Source organism: Acinonyx jubatus, chromosome B1, assembly GCF_027475565.1.
Source record: "Acinonyx jubatus isolate Ajub_Pintada_27869175 chromosome B1, VMU_Ajub_asm_v1.0, whole genome shotgun sequence".
Classification (NCBI taxonomy): Eukaryota; Metazoa; Chordata; class Mammalia; order Carnivora; family Felidae; genus Acinonyx; species Acinonyx jubatus.
In genome coordinates, this window is record NC_069382.1 from 162,842,630 (window position 1) to 162,859,706 (window position 17,077).

Sequence of the window (17,077 nt, forward strand, 5' to 3'; positions counted from 1 at the left end):
CTTATGTTTCTGATTTTATTTTCATCCTCTCTCTCTCTCTCTCTCTCTTTTCTTTCTTTCTTTTTTTTTTTTTTGATGAGTTGGCTATAGGTTTATCAATTTTATTGATTTCTTTTAAAAAACCAGCTCTTGAGGCACCTTGTTGGCTCATTCAGTAGACCATGAGACTCTTGATCTTGGGGTTGTCAGTTCAAGCTCCACATTGGGTGTGGAGCCGACTTAGAAAAAAAAACAAGAACCATCTCATGGTTTCATTAATCTATTCTATTGGGTTTTTGTTTGTTTATTTCTATTTATTTATTTCTAATGTATTTGTTATTACTTCCTTCTTTCTGGTTTGGGATTTTGCTTGTTGCTTTTTTTAGCTCCTTTCAGTATAAGGTTAGGTTGTTTATTTGAGATTTTTCTTGCTTTTTGATGTAGGCCTGTATTGATCTAAACTTTCATCTTAGAACTGTTTTGCTTTTTCTCAGAGATTTTGGACCATTGTGTTTTCATTTTAATTTCTGTCCATGAAACTTTTGATTTCTTCTTGATTTCTTGATTGACCCATGCATTGCTTAGTAGCATGTTATTTAAACTCTTCCCAGATTTCTGTGCTCTTCCCAGATTTTTTCTTGTGTTTGATTTCTAGTTTCATAGAGTTGTGGCCAGAAAAATATGACTTCAGTCTTTTAAAATTTGTTGAGACTTGTTTTGTGGCCAATAAGTGATCTATCCTGGAGAATGTTCCATGTGCACTTAATAAGTGTGTATTCTGCTGTTTTAGGGTGGAATGTTCTGAGTATGTCTTTCAGTTAAATCCATTTGGTACAGTGTATCATTCAAAGCCAATATTTCCTTGTTGATTTTCTGTTTTTAATGATCTATTGATGTAACTTGGGTGTTAAAGTCCCCTACTATTATTTTATTACTATCAATTATTTCTTTTATGTTTATGTATTGGGATGCTTCCATGTTGGGTGCGTAAACATTTACAGTTGTTATATCTTCTTGAATTGTCCCCTTTATGATTACAGTGTCCTGCTTTGTATTTCTATACAGTCTTTGGTTTAAAGTCTATTTTGTCTAATACAAGTGTTACCACCCCAGCTTTCTTTTGATGTCTATTTGCATGGTAAATATTTCTCTATCCCCTCATTTTCATTTTACAGGTGTCTTCAGGTCTGAAATGAGTTTCCCGTGGGCAGATGGGTCTTTTTTTTTTTAATATATTTTGTTACTCTGTATCCTTTGATTGGAGCATTTTGCACATAAATGTTAAAAGCCATTTTGGTATCTATGTATTGTCATTTTGTTACTTGTTTTGTGGTTGTTTTGTAATTTTTCTTTGATCCTTTCTTCTCTGGGTCTCTTTCATGGTTTGCAGGCTTTTTTTAGTGATACATTTGGATTGCTTCTCTTTTATTCTTTGCATATCTACTACTGGTTGTTGATTTGTGGTAACCATTAGGTTTACATTTAATATCTTCCGCATATAGCAGTTTATATTAAGTTGATCGTCACTTAAGTTTGAAGCCATTCTTTATTCTTCCTGTCTCCACATTTTATGTATATGCTGTCATAATTTACATCCTTTTGTTTTGTGGCTCCTTTGACTGGTTTTTACAGACATATTCATTTTTACTGCGTTTGTGTTTTCTACTTTTCATACTTTTACTTATGGTCGTCTTTCCTTTCTACTCAAAAAGTCCCCTTAAACATTTCTTGTAAGGCTGGTTTAGTGGTCATGAACCTCTTTAGCTTTTGTTGCCTGAGAAACTCTACCTCTTCTTCTATTCTGAATGATAGCCTTGCTGGATAGAGTACTCTTGGCTGCAGATTTTTTTTTTAATTTTTTAATGTTTATTTTTGATATAGAGAGAGACAGAGCATGAGTGGGGGAGGGGCAGAGAGAGAGGGAGACACAGAATCTGAAGCAGACTCCAGGCTCTGAGCTGTCAGCACAGAGCCCAACACAGTGCTTGAACTCACGAACTGCGAGATCATGACCTGAGCTGAAGTAGAACACTTAACCGACTGAGCTACCCAGGTGCCCCCAGATTTTTTTCTGTTAGCACTTTGGATAGATCATGCCACTCCCTTCTGGTCTTCAACGTTCCTGCTGAAAAGTCCACTAATAGCTTTATAGGATTTTCCTTGTATGTAGCTGTGTTCTTTTCTCTTCTTGCTTTTAAAATTATCTCTTTATCACTACTTTCTGCCTTTTAATTACCGTGTCTTGGCTTGGGCCTCATTGGGTTGATATTGTTGGGGGATCTCCATGCCTCCTGGATCTAGTATCTGTTTCCTTCCTCAGATTAGGGAAGGTTTCAGCTGTTATTTCTTCAAATAAATTTTCTGCCTTTTCTCTCTCTTTTTCTTCTGAGATCCTTATAATACGAATGTTATTATGCTTGATGGAGTCGCTGAATTCTGTATGTCTATTCTTATTTTATATAATTTTGTTTCCTCTCACCACTCAGCTTGATTACTTGTCCATCACTGTTTCATTCCTCTGCTTTCTGTAGCCTGCTATTTATTCCATCTCGTATAGTTTTAATTTCATTTATTATTTTCTTCATCTCTGACTGGTTCTGTTTTATCTCTTTATTAAGGGTCTTACTGATGTCCTTCACTCTTTTCTCAAGTCCAGTGAGTATATTTATGATCTGTACTTTAAATTCGCTATTAGGCATGTCGTTTATATCCTTTTTGCTTAGGTCTCTTGCTATGGTTTTGTCCTGTTCTTTCATTTGGGACACATTCCTCTGTCTCCCCATGTTGTCTAACTCTCTGTGTCTGTTTCTGTGTATTAGGAAGTCAGGTATGTCTCCTGTTCCTGAAAGCAATGGCCTTATGAAGAAGAGGTCCCACAGTGCCCTGCAGTGCAGTATGTCCCCTATTACCCCGAACCTGGCATTTCAGGAGGTGTCTCTTAAATGTATTTTGTGTGCCCTGCTGTTGTGTCCTGGCCACTTTTTCCTTTAGTCCAATCATGTGCAGAGGCTTTCTTTGTAGTATTTGTTCCCTGGCTGGAGTGAGGCGTGCAGTTTTAACAAGGTGTTCAGCATTGGTCTGCTTTTGAAATGAGACCTGCAGCTGCAGTTGCAGGTGGAGCTGCATGTGGGCAGTGAAGGGTTGGGGGGTAGTGTGCAGTTTTGACAAGGTGTGCCTCAGGCTTCCACAGGGCCCTGCCACTGCTGCTGCTCCTGCTGCTACTGGCATTAAGACCCCACAAAGCACGCTACTTGAGAGATGCAGTGTTGGCAAGGTTTGTGCTGGTCTTCTGGGGAGGGGGACTGCAGCTCCAGCACCGAGGCACATATGACTGGAAAGGGCAGATCTGCCAAAACTGGGGGGTCAGGCTTGGTGTGGGCAAATTAGGTAATGAATGTCTGGTGTTGCTGTAGCAGGCAGCGTGTGTTTATGCTCTCTACTGAGGGACTGGTAGAGAAATGGCTCCTGCCAGCTCCTTTGTTCCTGAAGGGGTCTTCCTGTGATCCCTGCCTCTATAGGACAGGCCCAGAGATGAGTAAATAGCTTTCCTTCCAGTATGCCCTGGACATTTTTCAAACTGCTGCTTCTATACTGTGTCTCCCAGGGCTGTTTTGTCATGCTGTTTCTTTAAGGGTGGGGATTCAGCTTCCTCTTGCCCTTGGGGCTCTCCCAGAACAAAGCCACTGATTTTTAAAATTCCAGGCTTTAGGTCCCACTGGTTGTAAGAACTCCGTAAATTCAGTCTTTCTTACTTTCAAAGCCAAATGTTTTATGGGGATATGTCTTTGGGATCCCCAGTGTGACCGTCTCTTTCTTGCCCTTCTCCACACTCGTGGCTCCCTCCCTCCTCTGGACTACTGAGGTCCATTTTTTTCCCCACAGCATCTCCATCCTGCCTACACTCTTAATTGTGGCCTCTTCTCTACCTTTATCTGTGGAGTTTGTTCTGCCAGTCTTTAGGTGGTTTTCCGGGTTATTTACCAGAAATAATATTTAAACTACGTAATTTGATGTGAGTGTTTTCTTGTTGTATCCATGGGACAGGGTGAGCTCAAGGTCCTGTTACTCCATCATCTTTCCAGCCTCCCTTGATCTCTTTATGCTTGGGGCAATATCCTTCCATACATTCTCACACTGAGTACAGTTCACACATTATAAACTGATGTTTTGGCTTAAAGTGGTTGTTGTTGTTATGGGGCTATTTTTTCAGTCAAATAAATGAATGTTTTATATGGGGAATTCCTGGCATTATCTAGCTGCTGGGTGTATGTTTTACCAGTATTTTAGACTTTGCCAGTATTTTGACAGTTACCATTTGCAGGCTGTTAGATTACACGTGGCATTTTAGAGGAGTACCTTCATAACCTAGCTTCTGTTCAGTCCTTCATGAAGCATGGCTACTATTCATTTCCCAATATTAATCCCAAAATTTTCTTAGTTATTCTCTGTGGCTCTTTAAATTATAAAGTTATAGGGGATCCTGCAACATCATGAACTCAGAAGAAAATGGAGAAAATGGCTCCACCTTTGTTCAGATATTATTAATTCTGAACAAAATTAGATTCTAACTATCTTAACTCTGATTATTTTGTGTCTACTCAGTCTTATAAATTGCCTACATTTATTTTTAAGGAAGTCTTCCAAGCTTACTGCTATTATTTCTTAGTAACATTAAAAGCAAGTTTTTATGGTGATTATAATATAAGGTTCAATCAAGATGAAAATGTATTATAGAATAGGCAAAAAGCCAGAAGTTTTATTTCAATATGATGCTTATGTGCCACTGTTAACATGTGCTGTCGTTTTGAGCTTGACATTAAAGAAGACTGTCTTGATTTACATATGTTTTAACTTGAAGGTCTCCATCAAAGGAGAAGTATTAAAACTAAATTTTAGCATTGATAGTTGGAGAAAAGGCCTTAGTAAGTGTCTCCATTCCCATTCTTTGTGTCTGGTTGAGTGTATTTGAGAACTTAACTCATCCACCATTATTAATCCAGGAAGCTCCTCATGAATCTGGATGAGAAAGGTACCTTTCATTTTTGATGACATAGCATCCTGATCATATCTGTTATAACACTTTCCATATTGAAACCTTATGATTATCTGTCTCTTCCAATAACTGAGCATTCCTGAAAGAATGGGCCGTTCTTATCCATTTTTGTAACTCCAGTGTTGAGCAGGCTGTAGTCACATAAGAGGAGCTCAGTGTAAGCATGCTTAAGCAATAAAATAATCTCAGTATTATTTAGGGTTTCTAGAGGATCTTTTCATTATGCAAAAAAACTTTAGAGGGCAACTTTCAGTTATAGAAATAAATAGAAGAGTATGTATGGGCCCATTCTCACACAGTTGTAATTGCCCATAACAATGACTTCTCTGGGCCTGTGCAGCACATTTATTTGAAGCTTTTGACACAGAAACAAAATTTGGGAGATAGAACAAACTGTAGAGAAGCTAATTCCTGGTCCCTGTCATTTAATGAATAAATCTCTGGGTTTTTACCTCTACCCCCAATGGACCTTTGATTTGATCAAAATTTTCTTCCATTATAGTGGACTTTTTCTCTCTCTCTTATTTTAGTATGCATTCCACCTTCCTCTTTTAACAGCATTCTATTGCTTTTAGGAAGCCATCCATCTTCCATTCTCAGTCAATGTTCTTATTCTAAAGAGGGCAAAGGATTCAGGTCCCTCACCTATTTCTATACTTAGATCTTTGTGCCTTTTTCTCAGAATTAGCTTGCATTAGAAAAACACATACATGAGTTTGGTTCTCCACCTTTCTTTCAAATAGAATATAAGTCTAAGAAAGGCATAGTTAGAGTTATGTATTTACTATCTGCCCCCCATACTCTTATTTCTACCCATGTTCTTCCTTAACTATGTTTATAATATCAAGTCATGAATGTCCAGTGACCAATTACTGAAGACATTAAAGGACAATTTAAAGTGATGTCTGTGTCTTTAGATCTTATGATTTGGATTTGACAAATGTGATAAAATACATTATATAAACAAACCCACAATTTCATCATCAGCAATGGTTATAAGCCATATAAATGGCTTGCGTAATCAAAATTATGGCCTGTTTGTGTAGAAATCTTATTTTCCAATTAACAAATATTCAAATGGTTAAAGTATACTAATTTAAGAGTGCCATTTTTAGTCTGTGACATTTTAGACTCCATTAGATTAATGAAAGAGAAGCTGAAAGTAACCTCTTTGAAAATAGAATTCTAACTTGGAAGTCTTAGAATTTCAAAACAAGAATCTGTGTTCTGAATTTCTGTTGCATGTGTTTAGATGGGTAACCTCTTTTTTAGTGTCCTTCCCTCAGGAGCTTAAAAACTAAAATGAAATATCAGCTCACTAAAGCAGAATCCCTGCCCCAAGGTTTGGCAAAGTGCATCCTGTCTCACTGTTTCTTCTGAGGCATTTACAAGAAAGAAGAAAAAAAATCAGTTTACTAGAGTCAGCCCCTCTGGCCAAAGTCTTTCTCACTTCCAAATAATGGAGCCTAAATGGAAGAACAAAAGAAGAACAAAAGAACAACATCTTGTTAAAAGTTTTCAAAATTATATGAAAGTGAAAAGAAAAAAAAAGTATACTAAAAGAGAGAATGGGCCTGGAAAAACAACTTGGAGGGTTATCATAGTTACTACTTCAGGGCTGTGAAGTGCTCTTCTCATCAAATGGAATTTCTCTGCAAATGCTTCATAAGTTTCCCAGATGATGACAAGAACAAAAGCCTTACTCATAAAGGTTTTATTTACAGATGTATTTGAGCAGAGTTTAGGAGGGCAGAGATAGTCTAAATCGGAAATAAAAAAATCTGGAGATTTCAGAAACATGGAAGAAAGGATTATTTTGCAGCACTAAATGTTCCAATCTGAATTTGGGATTTGATCAAAATTAACCTCTGGAGTAGAACCTTACTGGCCTGATTTCAGGTTAGAAATCAAAGACAGTTTGCGTGAAAAATGGAAGCATTCAGTTAAATGCGTCTTTCAGATTTCAAATGTCTTTGATATCTAAAAGTTAAAATTTAAAATTTTATCAGTGACATATTTAGATTTATCAGTGACATATTTAGATTAAATGCAGGGATGGCTTGTACAGTTGCATTTCAATATTTAAATGGAAGTTTCAGATGATGCGATGAGGGGTTATTGATGTAATTCTAATGGCCACTGTAGAATCATGCTATCTTTCTAATCATAGAGCATTTAATGAATAAAGGTAGATGTAGAGAGGAGGGAAATATCTGCACAAATATTAAAACTGCAAAAGTTAGAATCACATAATGAAGGCTAGCGTTAATTACTCCTATGAGTGTTGTTAAGACACCCTGAGCTTAACACACACTCTAAACTCCTTCAGTCATATGTTAAAAGTCCCCACTAAAAAGTGATTTTGTTGTGAAATTTCCTTCTGGAACTATGAAACTATTGGAAATGAGTACAATGATGTAACAGCATTGAGAGCACAGAGACATTCGTTGGTGTTCCCTGAAGTGTGTTCTGAAAAACACTAATACAGAGATACGCTCCAGGGGGTGGGGGGGGGGGTTGGGGAGCATGACATGTTCTGCTAAGTTTGGAGAGCCCCACATGCCATTCCTCTCAGAGAATAGCCGTGCATGTTAGCACAATACAGGTTTAGAAAATACTTGAAAAAAAGAGTTTCACTTTATTACCTGTGTATTTCCTAAACTTAGATGACTTTGAAGCTCTTTTTAAAAGTAACACCTACTAACATCAAACAGAACTAGTAAAATAGGCACATCTTTTGGGAAATATTGATAATAAGGTTACTTTATGATTGAAATCAGTGTCAAGCTAGTAAAGCTAAGAGATAAATGATGCATTCCAGTCACTGGAATGGAATATTTTTCTTTTGAAGTTAAAAAATTAATTCCCACACTCTATACATCAAGTTCTGAGATTTCCAGTGGCATGAGATAGCTCCTCAGAGGCTGTCATCATTAGGTGCCTGTGCCAAAGAATTGTGTTCTGGCTCTGCAAAGCTGAGGATTAGATACAGAAATATGACTACAGAAAGAAGAGACTGGCGTATGCTGAGACCTTAATTGCGTGAACTGTCCAAGTTCAAGTCCTTATCATTACTCATTGAACATTTGCAGTATTCTTCTGTAAATCCTTCCCCATACTTGTACCAGAGTAATGTCTAAACTGCAAATCTGACCATGTAACTCACACCCCTCATGTCTCTCAGTGACTCCATATCATTTTCTGTACAAAATTTTCAAAGTTTCTAGAATTTATTATAACCATGATATTCTTATTTTCCAAGATTAAGTGGGAGAAATGCTGTGCATTTATCCAGATGTTTTGCCTTGCCGTATCCGCTGAAATAGCCTCTTCTAGAAGGACCTGACTATACAGCAGTCTATGAACTATGGAATGCAGTTAATATAAAATCTTTTTTTTAATTTATTTATTTAGTTTGAGAGAGAGAGAGCATGCCTGTGCAGAGGAAAGGGGCAGAGAAAGAAGGAGAGGGAGAGAATCCCAAGCAGGCTCCACATTGTTAGCATGGAACCCGATGTGGGGCTCGAATTAATCAACCATAAGATCATGACCTGAGCTGAAGTCAGACAGTTAACCGACTCAGCCACCCAGGCATGCCAGTATAAAATATTTTGAGAGTAACCACAGAAGCCCTTTAACACTTAATTATATTACCTAAAATAATAAGGTCCCTATTTCTAGTCTTTGAAATGGATTGAAATGAAAAATTAACATGGACACGTGGACATCCACTTTGAGGAAATTTGCTAGGCCTACCAAAGTTTAATAGATAACAAAATAAGAATTATTGCACAATCATGCCACTGACTCGAGGTGTGGCATGGAGAAAAGCCCTTAGTCTCTCTGTTACTGTTGTATTCTCTTACATATAGCTGTCACAAAGGGTGGAGATGAGTATAGTTGAAAGCACTTTGTGATTAAAAAAATATATATTGGGTACTTAATGGGTGAATCACATTAATGTGATCAGGTCCATAAAAGAAACTGTCTGAATGAGCACTATGACTATTCTCAGGATGGACTTTATTGAATACTTCTAGCATTCTAAATAAGATAGAATTGGTCTGTTTATTTAGATTTTGACTGTGAATAGAATTTGAAGGAGACTACATACTTTATATCCCTTCCTTTTTCAGGCAACATTTGCCATTTGAGGACATGAACTCATAAGTTGTACACTCTGTTACTTTTCCCTCCTGACATAACCGCTCAGTACTGTGATCCGCCTTTTTATTTGTTCAGGTAACATCCATTTATGTAACTTTTTAGGCTTAATGAAGTGACATAAAACACAGCCTTAAGCAAATGGTTGTACCGGCCATCAATTCAGTGACTCAGGAGATGATGCCATTACATATGAAATAGAATTGTTGTTCGGCATTTCTACCAGCAGCATCGCTGCTTGCAGGGCTTCCATACTTCTTAAGGAGTCGTGATGGGAGACGCTTTGCACTGTGTACCCTTAATCTTTCCCTGAGCAGCATAGTCTTCTGAGAAATACATCTATGAACAGAAGGCACCGCAGGTTATGTGCATTTTCATTTCAAGAAGATTGCCTTTTTTATCGTTTCTTATCGTGTGTCAATATTCTGACGCTGTAAAAAAGAGTAAAAATAAAAGCAGGTGGAAATGAAGGAGTTACAATTGAGTAATGTCATCTAGGAGCATCAGCTTTGAAAATACCATTCACTATACAGCATTACTAGTATTTTTCATGTTTTTAAATGCTGCCAAATGTCTCTGTTGACTAACTTATTCCCAAGGGCTCCCTATCAGTGAGGTCACTCAGGTGCTGCTTTTTAAATTACCATGGTGGTGATTCAATTACTACTCTACTCCTCCAGTGGCCTAAAAGAATAAATGGTCTTCCTAAAATGTTTTTCTCTTTGGAAAGGTCTAGTGTGTTAGGGCTGGATAGGACCTTAGAGATCCTCTGATTCAGTGTTCCATAAACTTGTCTGATGACAAGACTTCTGAGAACTTGCTTAAAAAAATATAGATTCTCCGGCTATTCCCCCGTATGCTCTGTTAGTCTAGGCATGTACATTTTGTAACAAAGATTCCAGATGACTCTTAGTATTAGGCCGGGTTGGGAAAAGCCAAATTAGTCCCACTTTTTTCTTTTATTTTATAGACGAGCAAGCAGATGCCCCCATAGACTAAGTGATTCATCTAAGTTGTATACTGCCCAACATTTTAAAAATTGAGATGAGTTTGAGAAAAAATGTTGGTAGGCAACCTTTATGCAGGCCATGGCAGGGAATGGGAGTATGTTTTTTCTTAGAATTTAAGCTTCTGTATTGAATAGAACAGTGCCATTTAGAAGATTATGGGAGAAGTGAGAGGAGACACTTTGTTCTGAACACAACAGTGGTTCTTAACTGGTGATGATTTTACTCTCTAAGTGACATTCGTCAATGTCAGGAGATATATTTGTGGTGTCACGAATGAGGGGAGGAAGATACTACTTACCGGTATGTTGTATACAGAGGCAAGGATGCTACTAAACACGCTGCAGTGCAAGAGTATCTTCCCCAACAAGAAAGAATTACTTGGCCCAAAATGTCAATAGTGCCCAGGTTGGGAAACCTTGGTATTCACTCAATCCCATCTTGAGCGCCATCTCTCTGTGAGATACTTGCTAGTAATACTTAGGCACATTTGAGAAATAGGACACAGTTTCTCATTTTCTTCCTAAAGTTAGATAGAAAACCTTAATATCAAAACTAAGCAGGACATTTATTGGTCTGTGTTATGCTTCCACCTAGACTGGATGAAGTTGATATTTTTTCCTCAAAACTATACAGTAAATCCTTTTAGGAGGCTCCCTCCTTCTACTCAGGTATCTCGACCTCCCTGTTCCTAGAGTACCTCAAGTATGTCTGATTTGACCTTGCTGCATTCTGTACCTAGATCACTCACACTCTAATTCTCTGGGGTCAGCTACAAGCTACAGTGTCAATGTCTGCGGATTTTTAACAGAAATAGAATTTGGGGCCAAAATCTTAAACCAGAGGCTAAGTGAAGGAACTTAGTCAGTTTACTTAGAATAACTTACTTTCCACATCAGACTGATTGTTTTCCCAGTATTTCTCAATTCTAGTTTCTTTCCATCTCTGTTATCAGTACTTAATTCAGATCCTCATCATCGTTTTCATGAGCCATTTGAAATAAACACTTAACTTTGAAATAACCTGTTACCTTTTCTGCTGCTTTTCCCATCTTCATACCCATTCTCCACCTCACAGTTATCTTTGTAAAGTGCTTCCCTTCCCCCAGATTTTCCGCCTCTTATAGGTGGTTTCTCCTCACCTGTGAGAATGTTTCTCAAACTTGGATTACATATGGAATCTTTTTAAAGGGGAAACAAATTCTTTCATATTACTTGTACCCTCTTCAATTATTTTATTTTAAAATCACTTATACATGTATAAACATAAAACCAAATTTGTCCTCTTTAATACAGCTATGAAACCAAAATATTTTCAAATTAAGAATGAACCAAACCATACAATAAAGAAAATTCAAAATTACAATATTATTTCAGTATGACCATCAATTAATATTGTCCAGAATCTGTAGCGGTGCTTGCTGTGGCCATAGTTCTTTTATTTTCAGATGACTGTACCATATAGTGAGCTGTGGCATAGCTTGCTTTGTCTAATTCTTCATTTTTTCCCTGGTGTGAACACATACTTAAATATAAAAGCTGCCTCCATTCTTTTCACATTAGCCCAGGATAAACAAATGTAAACGGTGCAAGCAAATTTGCAGAGCAAGATAAACACAGGAACCAAAAATATTGATAAGCCACATCATCTAGGTCTCATACTATTGTCTTACATTTCTTTAAATTATGAAAGTAAAAATACAGAACACAGAACTAAGAATTGTCATTGTTAACTCACAGTTAACTCACAGTGTGAGTTTGCACACTGTTTTCTCAACCGTGAGAAACACTGATCTATAGAATTGAGTCCAGATGTCATAGCCGGGCATATAAAGTCCTCATTGTACTGCTGTTCTTTCCTCAGCCCTCCAGGCTCATCTGCGGGCATTTACTTGACTTACTACCTGGTGTTACTGAGCTCACCAGATTGCCCTGTCTGCATACTATTTCGCCCCTCTCTGCTTTTACTTTTGCTAATGTATCTACACCCCACACTCCAGCTTTGTTTTTTATATCTTTTTTCTTAAGTTTATTTATTTATTTTGAGAGCGAGAGAGCAAGAGAGTGTGCCAGAGCAGGGGAGGGGCAGAAAGATAGGGACAGAGAGGATCCCCGTAAGGCTCCATGCTGTCGCGCACAGCCTGATGCGGGGCCTGATCTCACAAACCTAGTGAGGTCATGACCTGAGCCTGAAACCGAGAGTTGGACACTTACCTGACTGAGTCACCCAGGCGCCCCTGTTTTTTATGTATTCATCATTCTTCAAGATCTAGCCTAGGTGTCATTTCCTCTAAAACCGTTTCTAGAACTCCAGGTTGAAATGTAACTCCTCCTGTGGACCGAGGACATTCTGTGTTCATCTCTAGCCTGTCTCTCCCTTGTGACAGTGACTGTTCATTCCCTCACTCTCCTATAAGCTTCTTGAGAGTAGGCATGGTACCCTGGCACCCAGCCCAAATCCTGACACACCGATAGTCACGCAGTAAATATAGTAAAGGGAAGCAAACCGTTTTCAATTAAAGGGTCATCTCTAGCAACCACATTGGGGTTTTTTGTTTGTTTCCAATATTCAGAATTGGATATACTTTAAGAAAACATGATAGCTGAAAAACGTACCAGATTTAGAATCAGAGGACTTGAATTCATGTCTTGAATTCGTTTGTTCTCATGTATAAAATGGAGGTAAATATCACCATTGCAGCACTGTTTTTACAAATGTGCAAAATTCTGCGACAATGTCTGGCAAACAGGCATATATCCATTAAACATTGGTTTCCTTACTATATTACTGCTTTGCTTCTTTTTATGGCCTTTAGTGATTTGAAATTATTTTTGTTACCACTGAAGCTTCAAATATATATACTGCCTTATTGCACTTAGATTGAAGTCTAGTATTAGTTATTTTTCCTAAACTGAGTTTCAGCATTGCTGTATAAAATAGATGACATGATCATTTTTTCCTTTTTATCCTCATAGAATACTTCATTCTCTTTAACTATTTATATTTATTCAGAATGTATTTTTCTTTTATTGCCACAGGCATGAGAGAACCTCTGCTTTGTTCTTAATACCTAGAGAAATCTGTCTTCTCTTCCATCTCTTTGTAGTCTGTTTTCATCAGAAAGCATCTACTTTGAGAAGTATTTTCTTTACCTGCGTTACATTATTGAATTTTTTTTTTATGATTTCATATGGATATTAGACCCTGTAGCTTCAATTCTTTGGTAATAGGCTTAAGACTCTTGATAACATGAAATTTATCATAAAAATAAGTTATGTAGAGTTGAACAATATGGAAAATTTTTCTAATCCATGGGTTCGCAGCTCTTAACATGCATTTTTTAAGCAAAAAATAGATAAACGTAGATATGAAAGCAACCGAGACAGATGCCGCTGATGCTGACAAGGAAAAACAAAAAAGGAATGAAAGACTGCAGTTTGTTTATTACAGTATGAAATGCCAACTACAAACTACAGGAGTTCCTAAAAGGAAATCTTAACAGTGGATACTTACTAGTACAAGAAAATTCAGGCTAGATGGAAAAGAAAAGCTTCACAGATATGGGAATAACCAAAGGATGAATTAAACTACAAAGGGATGTGATCAGTGTCACTAGAGACAAAGTATCTGAGTTTCAACTTAATGTCTTGAAGATAGGAATAATGAAATCAGTTTGTCATAAACTAGCAGGAATACATGAATGACCTACAAGAAATCCGTTACCGCAATTATTCTCTGGTTTTGTGCCATCCTATGTGGTACAAGTATTTTTATATTGAATTAAGGCTGCACCTGTCATACCCTGACCCTTTTCACCTTCAGCCTACTTTCTGAATTCAATTCAAATTAAAACTTTAGTGCCTTTTGGTGGAGAGATTCGTGACTAACAGGAAAAGAAAAAAAAAAAACAAAACTGAGTATTTGGGACCTCAGAAGAAAGGCATTTGGTTCTCTTTTTGTCCCCTTCATCACAGTCATGAAGAGTACCACTTTACCATCTGGTAGGAAATAAAAGAGAACCTTAGGGTCTTGTTTTCTAAGTTGGGAATCAAGTCATTTGAGTTGGCAAATCTCAGTGAACAGTTACAAGTTTACAAGTACTGACCTCAGGCATTTTTGTGTCCATGTTGCCTGCATTTGGACCGCAGTTAACATACGTCATTGCTAGAGACGGAGCACTGTTTGACAGCTTGCACAAAGAAGAGAAATCGACAGAACTCCACGTTTCTGCTTCCAGATCTCTTGTTCAATATAGCTATCTGTTTAAAAAGTAAAATTATTAGGGCTATTATGACATGTTCATCTGATTTCATGATTTTTTGACTTGTGCAGGGCAGGAGTTACAGGTAGAGAAGGGGGAGATGAGGAAGGGGGTTAAAAGGGGAGGAAAAGGAGCAGCATGAGGAAGAGGTATGACATACTCTGTGAATGCCTTGTAATTCTGACTGAAACCTGAGTTTTGGTATCACTGGACTAGTGGGACATGTTGTGAATTGTCATTTTGTCAGTCATGCTGATTAGTTTGGAGTCTTTCTAGGGAGCAAGTCATTAGCTGTTTGTGAAGAACAGAGAAGATAACACTGTGTGCTTACTTTTGTTGTTGTTAGGGATTATCACATGTAATATTCATGTTACCAAACCCAAGTTCAGCTGCCCATTACCTGGAAGATCACCACTCAAGAGACAAGTTTTGTTTGGAAAGGAATTTGAACTTTATTCAGGAAGCCAGCAACCTAAGGAGAAGGTAGACTCTTGTCCAAAAGCCAGCTCAAGGGTTTCTGCCTGGCCCGAGGGTGTTTAAAGACGTTTAGGGTAGTTAATCAGCAAAGGGAGTGCAGTGGCCTGCAACATTTCTTGATTACATGTAGACTCGATGATGCCAGCTATAAAAGTTATCTCGGTGAGAGAGTGTTGTGCAAGGGGGTCCAATTCTTATTTCATGATGTGCCAGAGTACTCTGTTCTTTCTGCAAAGGAGGTCAAGGTCTACAGATGCACAAAGCGAGGTGGTAAAGTCATATGTGTGATTTAAAAAAGAAAAACATTTTGCTAAAGAACTGCTGGGCTAATCAGAAGGCCTAGGCGGCTTCAGACTTGTTGTTTTCTATGGCCTAGGAAAATTCTGTTCCTTCACTCCTTAAGGCCAGTGGTCTGCAAATCTCAAAGAAAGTGAATTAGTTATGTGATAGATCAAGGACCCTGAGGTCGGCAGGTAAGGAATGTGTTAACTTGAAGCAGGTTAACCTTTAAGACCAGCCAGAGTGCTGTTCCACTCACAGCACCCTTTGGAGCTAGACATTATTGTCTCCATATGCCATTGAAGAGATTAAAGCAATGAGAGGTTGAGTAACTGCCCAGGTTCATACAAGCTAATCTGTAGTAGAGCTGAGACTCAAATCCAGACATCATGTTATCAAAGCTACATGACTGGTCACTCCGTAAGGAGTAGTGGGAGTAAAATATTCGGAGGGAGGAGCTGAATGTGGATCAGATGTCATTGCTCATCTTTTGTTTTCGCAGGTCTCTTTGCAAGGAAGTAGACCAGCAGCTGCAATCAGCTGCAGTCCTATCACACCTTCATGATGTTTCCCTTGACCAGAAATGCACTAAGAAGGTTCAAGATTCGAAGCATTCAACAAATTAGACAAAGCCATGAAAAACACTCACCAGATTTTCATGACAAATATGGTAATACTGTGCTGGCCAGTGGAAGCGCTTTCTGTGTTGTTGCATGGGTGTTTACAGCCACACAGATTGGAATAGAATGGAACCTGTCTCCTGTTGGCAGAGTCACCCCAGAAGAGTGGAATGATAAATAACCATCCAAGTTACTGTAATACAAAATTGTTCCCAAGTCGACTTGTTGTTTAAGCACTCTGCTTCTCATTAAAATATAGCATAATTAAAGAAATAAAATACATTTGAAACCTTTAAAAAGCCATTGAAAATCATCATTATAGTGCCTAGAAGCAAGGTAGCAGCAGTCGGTATAGATTATAGGAGGTTATGAATAATAAATATTTGAAAGTGGAATTAATAAAGCATATATTCTTCTGGCTTAATGATTTACACTAGGTATCCTTCAGTGGATGTACGCACATATGTATCTTACAAATTAGTTTAATTATTTGGCAAATTCTATTGAATCTTTCTTGAAAACATATTCATAATCTGACCATTTTTCACATCCTTCATCTTTCCCACCATGATCCGAACCACCATACTCTCACTGGGGTTATTAGAAAAACTTTCTAGCCAGTCTCCTAGCTTCTACACATGATGGCCCCTGCCAAACCGGCACCTTCTGCCCCACCACACGCAATATTTTTAACACAGCAGACCCACTGATCATTTTAAAACATTAGTGATGTCATTCCTCTTTTCAAAACCCGGTGACTCCCTATTTCACTCCGGAGTTAAAGCAAAAGTCTTCTGAAGGATACACAGACCCGTTGGATGCTGCACTGGTCAGTTTTGCCCCTGCATCAGGACTTTTCCATTTGCTCTTTTCTCTGCTTGGAATGTACTTCCTGCGGATCTTGTATGACTCCTTTCATCATACTTTCCAGGGTTTCATTCGTATGTCATCTTTTCACAGGAGACCTCTGACTACCCTTTTTAAAGTTGCAACCTTTTTAAAATTTCAACTTAGATCGATCTTTGTCCTGTTTCCTTGCTTTATTTTTCTCCATAGCAATTACCATCATCTGACATAAGATATATTTTGTTTACTGTCTTTGTGCAAAACTCCATAAAAGCATAGTTTGGAAACTGGGTTTTTCATGACTTTATCCCTATAACAGGGCCTGATAGATTAGACTTTCGGTAATTATTGGTTGAATTTATGAATATTAGCCTGAAAACAATGAATTTGT

General features: G+C 37.9%; 1 protein-coding gene across 7 annotated transcripts in view; it reads left to right on the plus strand.

Moving 5' to 3' along the window:
- Nucleotides 1-16,141, plus strand: part of LOC106986669 (cytochrome c oxidase subunit 7B2, mitochondrial) — a 159,976-nt gene extending 143,835 nt beyond the window's left edge. For 4 of the 7 annotated variants that reach the window (XM_027056331.2, XM_053217399.1, XM_053217400.1 and 1 more), the window contains exon 3: nt 15,723-16,141. In XM_027056331.2, the coding sequence (XP_026912132.1) occupies nt 15,782-16,021 (240 nt within the window). In that variant the 5' untranslated portion in view covers nt 15,723-15,781 and the 3' untranslated portion in view covers nt 16,022-16,141. Of the gene's footprint in view, nt 1-9,168; nt 9,275-12,229; nt 12,373-15,722 lie in introns of those variants that run through there. The other 3 variants (XM_027056330.2, XM_053217402.1, XM_053217403.1) reach the window with 2 other exon arrangements.
- The last annotated feature ends 936 nt before the right edge of the window (nt 16,142-17,077 follow it).